Genomic DNA, 8,774 nt, shown 5'->3' on the forward strand with positions numbered 1-8,774 from the left:
TAGACAAGGCAGACAACCCCAGGACATTAGCACCCTGCTGGTGGGCTTTACCTTGGAATGTATGATAACCTATCCCCAGTGCAACAGAGTTAGGCTCATTGATATTTCCTTAGGCATGGTTCTCCTACCCCTTTTTTTTTGATTATCCCTATACCCATTAAATATAAGTCCCAGAGACTTCAATCTCCAGCTGTTGCAGTGCCCGTTGAGCCCTGAATCTCAGCACAGCTGCAGCCAGCACGTACTCTCCAGAGACATTTTTATTGTTGGCATGGCAGGGAAGAGGATGAGGATGAGGCAGGAAGCCGACCCTGGCCCAGGGTCTCAGGCAGGAGCTGCCGGACGCTTGGGGGGCCATATCCGGTCATTGATCCAGTCCACATAATTGGCCACGCGGGTGTAGACGCCTGGCTTGTTGAGCCTCCCGCAGCCATCACCCCAGCTGATGACACCATACAGGTAAGCCACACCGTTCTTCTCACAGGCCAGGGGCCCGCCCGAGTCCCCCTGCCACAGGGACACCTGTCAGACCACTCCCAGGCTCCCACGTCCCCTCCCCGCCCCCTGCCCCCTCACCCCAGCCCCACAAGGCCTGATGTGGAGCCTGAGACCCAGAAATTTCCACAGGCTCCTCTAATCTGGGGCCCTGTGTGGCACCAGACGTGGACATTCAGACGGCGCAGGGATGGGTGACAAAGGAGTCTCGAGAAAGGAAGCTGGACACCAGCCCTGAAGCCCACCAGACAGTGTCGCCCCAGTCCCAGCTGCTGTCCAGGGAGGAGGCAGGAGCAGGTGGTCCAAGCAGCCCCCGCCCTCCCAAAGCGCCCAGCACCTGCGGCTCCTCCACCCAGCCTCTGCCCCACCCATGGCTTGCGCCCCACTATCCAGACACCCCGAGATGGGCACAGGCTCTTCCTGAAGGCTGTGAGCCTCCCTTGCCATGTGACCACCCAGCCAGCCTTGCGGGCGATGCCGAAGCCGCTTCCCCACGACGCTGTCCTCGGCCTCCCCAGGCACGTGCACTGCGCCGCGGGGCTCAGCGCCAGGCCCTGCTCTGCTCTGCTAAGCTGAGCCTCGGTTCCCCACCTGCGTGAGGACGGGGCCTCTCCCAGCTCGGTGGAGACCCGAGTAGCAGCCGAAGGCCCTGTCTGCCCAAGGGTCCCTGGCTGGCCCTGAGAGAGGGTAGGGTCACTTCCCACTCTGACATTCCTGGGGTGAGTGGTTCTGAGACTCAGCTTCAACCGAGACCACACCTGAGTGGTCCTGGGCAGGGCCTGGTGGGCTCACCTGTGTGGTGGGGGTGAGGTGGGACCTGGGGCCTCACCTGTGTGTGGGGGGGTGGGGTGGGGCCTCACCTGTGGGGTGGGGGGTAGGATGTGGCCTCGGGGCTCACCTGTGTGGTGGGGGTGGGATAGGGCCTGGGGGCTCACCTGTGTGGTAGGGGGTGGGGGTGGGGCCTGGGGGCTCACCTGTGTGGTGGGGGGTGGGGTGGGGCCTCACCTGTGTGGTGGGGGATAGGATGTGGCCTCGGGGCTCACCTGTGTGGTGGGGGTGGAGTGGGGTCTCATCTGTGTGGTGGGGGGTAGGATGTGGCCTCAGGGCTCATCTGTGCCTGTGTGGTGGGGCCTGGGGGTCTCATCTATGTGGTGGGGGTGGGGTGGGGCCTGGGGCTCACCTGTGTGGTAGGGGTGGGGTGGGGCCTGGGGCTCACCTGTGTGGTGGGGGTGGGGTGGGGCCTGGGGCTCACCTGTATGGTAGGGGGTAGGATGTGGCCTCGGGGCTCACCTGTGTGGTGGGGTGGGGTGGGGCCTGGGGACTCACCTGTGTGGTAGGGGGTGGGATAGGGCCTGGGGGCTCACCTGTGTCGTGGGGGGTGGAGTGGGGTCTCATCTGTGTGGTGGGGGGTAGGATGTGGCCTCGGGGCTCACCTGTGTGGTGGGGGTGGGATAGGGCCTGGGGGCCTCATCTATGTGGTGGGGGTGGGGTGGGGCCTGGGGGCTCACATGTGTGGTGGGGGGTGGGGTGGGGCCTGGGACCTCACCTGTGTGGTGGGGGTGGGATAGGGCCTGGGGGCCTCATCTATGTGGTGGGGGTGGGGTGGGGCCTGGGGGCTCACCTGTGTGGTGGGGGTGGGGTGGGGCCTGGGGCTCACCTGGCAGGCGTCCGACTTGCAGTCAAAGTAGCCGGCGCACAGCATGCTGGGGCTGATGTCCGCGCCGTACACCTCGGGGCTGCTGCACTTGTGGTCAGCCACGAGCGGGACGAGGGCCTCCCGCAGGGAGCTGGCGTAGCCTTCCAGGTCTGCGGGGACAGGGCCGTGGGGGCCGCGGGGCCGCGCCCTCCCCCCCCCCCACTCTCGTCTGTGTGGCCCTGCCCTTTCCCCTTCGTCCACGTGACCTGGCCCTCCCCCACTCACTCTCGTCCACGTGGCCCCAGCCTGCGATCTGGCACTTGTGTCCAGTGGGAAAGGTGCTGCCAGGCTCGGGCAGGCAGATGGGCTGGACAAACTGGGAGCGGACGGCGCAGCGCTCCCCCTTCTTCTTCAGCCGGATCAGGACTGGCGGGGAGAGAAGGCAGAGCTCAGCCCAGGGTGCAGGGGGCACGACGGGGGGGGGAGGCTGAGGCGTCACACAGGGGCGCCCTGCTGGGCCCACTCTGTCCACACCGGGCCCCTCACTCACCTGCCCCTGCAACACCTCCTCCCTCTCACCCATCCCTCCTCCCCACTTCCTCTCCCCCACTTCTGAGACCTCGGCCAGGCCTGCCTGGACCCCAGCCCAGCCTTGGTTTCAGGGTGCACAGAGCACACCACACTGCCCTGCCCTTTCTTTGTGCTTTTGGGGTGCATGGTACACGTCGTGCTGCTCTGCCCTTGTTCTGTCTCAGTTTTGGGGTACATGGAGCACACCACACTGCCTTGTGCTGGTTCTTCTGTGGTTTTGGGGTACACGGTGCACATTGTGCTGCCCTGCCCTAGTTCTTTTGTGCTTTTTGGGGTGTATGGCACACAATCGTGTTACCCTGCCCATTCTGTCTCAGTTTTGGACATACCATACTGCCTTGCCCCAGTTCTTTGTGCTTTAGGGGTGCATGGTGCACATTGTGCCACCTTGCCCCTGTACTTTCTTAGTTTTGGGGTATACAAAGCACACTGCCTTGCACCGGTTCCTTCGTGCTTTTGGGGTGCATGGTGCACATCGTGCTGCCCTGCCCCAGCCCTGCCTTGTTTCGGGGTGCATGGCCGGAAGGCATACCGCACCGCCTGCCCCAGTTCTTCTGTGCTTTCGGGGTGCACAGTGCACACCTGCGCCACCCTGCCCCTGTTCTGCCTCTGTTTCCCTCCGGCCCCTCGCCGCGGCCGCCGGGCTGTGCTCACCGAGGTCGTGGTTGCGGGGGCTGAACACCGAGTACAGGGGGTACGGGATGTACTTCTCGATGCCGAACACCTGCGTCACGTCCGTCGTTGCGGTTGAAGAAGTGCTGGCCGAGCACCACCGAGACGCTCTCCCTGCGGGGGCTGTGCACGGGGGGCCCACTCCAGGCTCCGCTGGGCTGCGGGGCCAGCCCCTACACCCCACAGCCCCCCAGGCAGCACAGCACCCCCAGCAGGGCCCGAGGCAGCCCGGCAGCACCCAGGAGCGGGCCGGCATGGGGGGGCTGGCTAAGGGAGGCAGGGGGGGTTGGGGCAACAGGGGCGGGCCTCAGCGCTGCACCAGGCCTGCCCCCGCCCCCGGCCACACCTGCCTGCTCCACCGCCTTCACCCGCCCTGCTGGTGGGCCAGGGCAGGGGGCCAGGGCCCCTGAGGCTGCCCGTTGTCTGGCCCCTCCCAGCCGCCCCCACTCCTCCCTACCTGGGGACCCAGTGGTTCCCCTCACAGGTGGGAGGTAGGCCGGGCAGGACCCCGCCGCTGCTGGAGGGCGCCCCACCTCTCCTGGGGAGTCTGCCTGGCCCCCAGGCTACCAGGCCTGCTGCCCCACAGCCCCATGTCCTCCTGGGGCTGGTGCACAGCAGGTGCCTGCCCCAGCAAGGCCGGAGCGGGTGAGAGGGGCAGGGGGGAGGACGCTGTCCCCCGGGGCGTCAGGCCTGGGCTCCCAGCTGGCTCGCCCCCCACGGGGGTGCCCCCACTTTAGCTGCCAGCCCTGAGCCTGCCTCCTGCCAGGCAAACACCCTGACCCCCCTGCAGGATGCAGCTGGGGGCTGGGCCTCAGTTTCCCTGGCTGGGCAGAGAGGGCTGGACTCAGGAGCCTTGAGGGCTCTGCCACCCCCAAGCTGCAGCCTTGTGGCTGTGCACCCTGGTGCCCCGTGGGGTGGGCTCTCATGGGTGCCTGGTGATGATGTCTGGGCACGGTGGGTGACGTTAAACTCTCCTACGTTTGCTTCCTTGGTGCCCCCCCAGCCCTGCTGCCTTGGCGCCCACCCCAGCCCCCTCAAGCACATCTGCTAGGCTGCCCCTAAGTAGCCGGGTCCCTCAACAGTCCACGAGCTCCCGGGACAGGATCTTTGGCACCTCCAGGCCAGCACCCATGCCAGCACCCATGCCAGCACCCAAGCTAGCACCAGGCTGGGCTAAGTCCCAGCGAGGAGGGGGCGGTGACTGGCAGACACGAAAGCGTGAAGAGAGGCACCAGAAGATGGGGCCTCACACGTTGGTGGGGGAGGTGGGGGACCACACGGGTGAGGGGTTAAGCAGGTGTGTGTGAGATGGAGGCGTGGGTGGGTGGGTGAATGGATGGCGCTTAGATGGGTGGTTGGGCGAGTAGAGGGGGTGGCGGGTTGGGCGTGGGGTGGGCGGTGGGAAGGACAGGCGGGGGCTTGCACAGCGCGGGGGTGCGGGGCGGTGCCGGCTCACCTGGTGGCGAAGCAGTGGGCGGCGGACACCACCCAGCAGGTGTGCACCAGGGCGCCTGCGCAGAAGCTGTCCCCAATGTAGAGGGCGGCCAGCCAGGGGTGGGAGCCGGGCAGGGCGGAGGAGCCGCCGATGATGCGGGGCCGCAGGAACGTGCGCTTCTTGTGCCTCCTGCCACAGGAGCGTGGCCCGGCGGCCGCGGGCTCAGGCAGGGCCAGCAGGACGGCGGTGGCCAGGGGCGGCCCGCCTGGTCAGCGCTTCTGGGGGCGACGGGCCACGCGGTCACCGCCCCCAGGTGGCCACGGCCCCGCCAGGGTTCCAGAGGCACAGCCAGCCCGGGGTGGTCCTGGCGGCCCCGGTGCCCACCCGGGGACTCGGCCTCGCCCACCCCAGCGGCCTGGGTGGGCCCGCCGCGCACCGCAGGCCGGCAGGCGGCAGTACTCCCAGGACAGCGTGTTGTCCTTCACCACGTAGCACCAGGGCCGCTGGTCCACGTCGGGGTTCCTGGGGGGACACGGACATGGGCAGGGGTCGCCACCGCCCCACTCAGGGCTGCAGCTCGGGAGGGCAGGGGAGCCCGGGGGCGGGCCAGGGCTGGGGGGCTCCCTGGGCGGATGCGGAGGACCCCACCTCGGGCCCCCGAGACCCCGCGGCGGACCCCGGGCGGGCGGGCCCCGGCGCTGACCGGCAGTAGGCGTGCGGGCCCAGGCCCAGCAGCGCGGCGGCGCCCACCGAGTCCACGTGCAGCTCCTGGTAGAGCAGGTCCGAGTCCCAGGGCAGGCAGGCGAGGCCCGAGGCCGCCGTGCTGGCCACGCGCGGGTAGTCGGAGCCGAGTTCCCCACGAAGCAGCGGCTCGGCGGGACCTGGGGGCGTGGGGGCGCCGTGAGCCGGCCCGCAGGGCACCCCTCCCCACCACCGCGCCCCGGGGTGGCGGGCGGGCGGCCCGAGCACTCACCGATGTTGCAGAGGCGCCCCGCGAAGCCCGGCGGGCAGGCGCACACGGTGGAGCCCGTGGCCACCACCAGCAGGCAGGAGCCCCCGTTGAGGCACGGGTCGCTCAGACACGCTGCGGGGAAGCCGGCAGGCTGGGCGCGCGCGCCGCCCCCCCCGCGCGTCCGCCGCCCCCCCGCGCGCGCCGCCCCCCCGCGCGCGCCGCCCCCCCCCCGCGCGCCGCCCCCCCCCGCGCGCGCCCCCCCGCGCGCCGCCCCCCCGCGCGCCGCTCCCCCGCGCGCCGCCCCCGCCCCCCCCCGCGCACCGCCCCCCCCCGCGCGCCGCCCCCCCCGCGCGCCGCCCCCCGCCCTCACCTGTGTGGCGGGCGCTCGCACAGCGCGCGCGGCCCCCCGCGCATTGGCACTGCTCCAGCCCGCCCTGGCGCACTCGGGCCCAGCGCTCGCCCCTCCTCCAAGTACTCGTAGCGGGTCTCGTCGAAGCACTTCTCTGGGGACGCCCGTGAGCGCCCCGGCCCGAGCCCCGGCCCGCCCCCCCGCGCCGCCCCGCCGCCCCCCCCGCCGCCCCCGCCGCGCTCACCCGAGCCGCAGTCCTTGCCGGTGAAGGCCGCGGGGCAGGCGCAGTGGTAGGCCGCGTGGCCCGGGGCGTGGGAGCAGGAGCCCCCGTGGAGGCAGGGCCCGGAGGCGCAGGGGTCGAGAGTACCTGGCCAGGCGGGCGCCCCCCTCTCAGACCCGGGGCCCCTCGGGAACCCCGGCCGGCGTGGCCCAGCCCTCCTTCCCTTCCTCCCTCCCTGCGCCCCCGGCCCGCACGCAGGCGGGTGCGCGGCCCCTCGGGCTCCTCGGCTGGGACCCCAGGACCCACGCCCACCCCACCGCCGGCCCCACAGGCCCTGTCGTCCCTCGGCCACCCTCCCGTGGGCCGGGCGCCTGGGGGCGTCGAGCCAGGCGACGTGCCCACGCCCCTCTGCGCCCTAGCCCTGGGGCAGCCCATCCCTGGTCCTCGGTCCAGGACTCCCGCCAAGGGTGCAGGGTCTGGCGGGACCACCAGGGGGCGCCGCGGCTCCAGCGCTGGCCCCACAGCGGCAGGAGGGGGGGACCCAGGGCCCAGGGTTCTTGAGAGGCAGGGGGACACCCCTGCCCCTCCCTCCTGGGCACCCCTCCTCTGGTAGGATGCTCCCCCTGGTCCCCACCCGCCCCCCGCCCCCTCCCTCCAGTCCAGGCAAGGCTCCCATGCTCACCAGCCCCCCCATCCCGCCCGCTGTCCTCACAGCCCCCCTCCCCATCCCCTGGACACCTCCCCCACCAGCTGGCTCAGCCCGCGCTGCCCAGGGCAGGTCCCGGGGCCCAGGCCCTCCTGCCCGGGGCCCGGGTCACCCACCTGTGCCCTCCCAGACTGTGGCGCCCGCCGAGCAGTAGCCCCAGGCCCGGTCACGGTCGTAGTTGTGCGTCGTGGCGCACCTGGGGGGCGGGTAACGCAGGCATGACGCGGGGTCCCGCCCAGGCAGGGCCCCTGACAGCCTGGGTCCAGGGCTCGTTCATTCGTTCTCTTCGTTCATTCATTCATTCACTCACTGCCCACGGACTGGCTGGGCAGGTGGGGCGTGGGGTCCCCCCAGCCCAGCACCCACCACTTCCTGTGGGCACTGCCCTCCGCGGTGCAGGTGTGGTGCATGCGGCCGCCGTAGCGGAAGGGGAAGCTGCAGGGCCGCCCGTCCTCGGTGAGCACTGCGGGGGGCCGGGGTCAGGGGGCGCCAGCCGGGCCCTCCCGACCCCCCCCCCACCAGGCCCCTGGCCCACCTTGGCCCTCTGGGTTGCTGGTGGGAGAGCCAGTCCAGGGTGGGGACCCTCCCCCCGGGCCCTGGAGAGAGCGTGGCTGGGGGTGGCGGGGGTCCCCGGGGTCGCGGGGAGTCCCCAGGGTTGCAGGGGTCACCGTGGGCGCTGAGCCCTGGAGGTTCCGTGAGGTTCTGGGAGGAGCGAGGAGGGCTGGGCCGGTGTCCGGTGGACCAGCCACTGAGCTGGACGCTCAGCGACAGGCCCCCCAGGGCCCGAGCCAAGGGGACACCGGCGCGAGGCTGCAGGGCTGGGGGCCCCTGGCCTCTGCCCCCACCCCAGGCCGGCGCAGGGTCACTCCTCCGGCCAGAGGCGCCACCGTCCCTCCCAGGGCCCAATTCTGGGCTCGGTTCTGGGCCTCAATCGCCAGGTCCCCCTGGAGGCTCAGAGGGGAGCCTCCCCCACCCCCACAGCAAGCCCACGGGGACTGGGGGCCCCCGGCGTCCCCCCAAACACACCCGCTTCCCCCCACGAGAGCCCACTGCCCCCACCTAGGCTGCCCACCCGGGCCCCAGCCCCGTCCCCACCCTTGCCCGGCTGGGGTGCCTGCTCTGGCCGCCGCCCGAGGACCCGCGGGGCCTTTGACCTGAGTGGGGCCGCGGGCAGCGTGGGGCTGGGGGCTCACCCCGCCGGCCTGGGACTGGGCCCCGCGAGGAGCCGCCAGCAGCAGCAGCAGCAGCAGGTGCGGCCCCGGCGGGGGGCAGGGGCTGGGGACCGGGCCCAGCCACCCCATGGCTCCTCCTGGGCAGGCGAGGGGGTGGCGGGAGGTGGGCCGAGCTGGGCGGGCTGGGGTCAGGGCCACGCGGTAATGATTAACTGCTGCTGCGGCTCCCCATGGGCCACGGTGGACAAACCCCACGGCTGACTCACCGCTGCCCTGCCCCAGGCCTGGCCGCCACCCTGGCTGCGCTGGCCCTGCCCTCGCCCTCTGCCTCCGTCCCACCTTAGGGGGTCTCCTCCAGGAAGTCTTCCGTGAGCAGCGCCCCACTCTGCAGGTTGCGTGCCCCCATCCGTGGGGGAGAACAGGGGCTCCTGGGGGCAGTGGAGTCCTCCGTGGGGGGCCTGTGGCCAGCAAAAGGCCAGGCAACGGCTAGACGAGGGTGTGGGCCCCTGGCCGGGTGCACCAACTCGCCCCACTGGGGCCCCCTCC

At 71.3% G+C, this 8,774-nt stretch overlaps 1 protein-coding gene across 1 annotated transcript; it reads right to left on the reverse strand.

The window, feature by feature from the left end:
• Window positions 1-242: 242 nt before the first annotated feature.
• On the reverse strand, window positions 243-8,375 carry HGFAC (HGF activator). Its single transcript, XM_058304376.2, is given in 17 exon segments — window positions 243-507; window positions 2,153-2,301; window positions 2,417-2,557; window positions 3,377-3,464; window positions 3,466-3,517; window positions 4,851-5,089; window positions 5,091-5,107; window positions 5,266-5,351; window positions 5,533-5,710; window positions 5,803-5,913; window positions 6,152-6,245; window positions 6,247-6,284; window positions 6,375-6,497; window positions 7,173-7,252; window positions 7,423-7,519; window positions 7,592-7,758; window positions 8,152-8,375. Coding segments are annotated over 17 exon segments (2,049 nt in total). The 5' UTR covers window positions 8,358-8,375; the 3' UTR covers window positions 243-324.
• Between the last annotated feature and the right edge of the window lie 399 nt (window positions 8,376-8,774).

This window comes from Dasypus novemcinctus, chromosome 1 (assembly GCF_030445035.2).
Source record: "Dasypus novemcinctus isolate mDasNov1 chromosome 1, mDasNov1.1.hap2, whole genome shotgun sequence".
Lineage (NCBI taxonomy): Eukaryota > Metazoa > Chordata > Mammalia > Cingulata > Dasypodidae > Dasypus > Dasypus novemcinctus.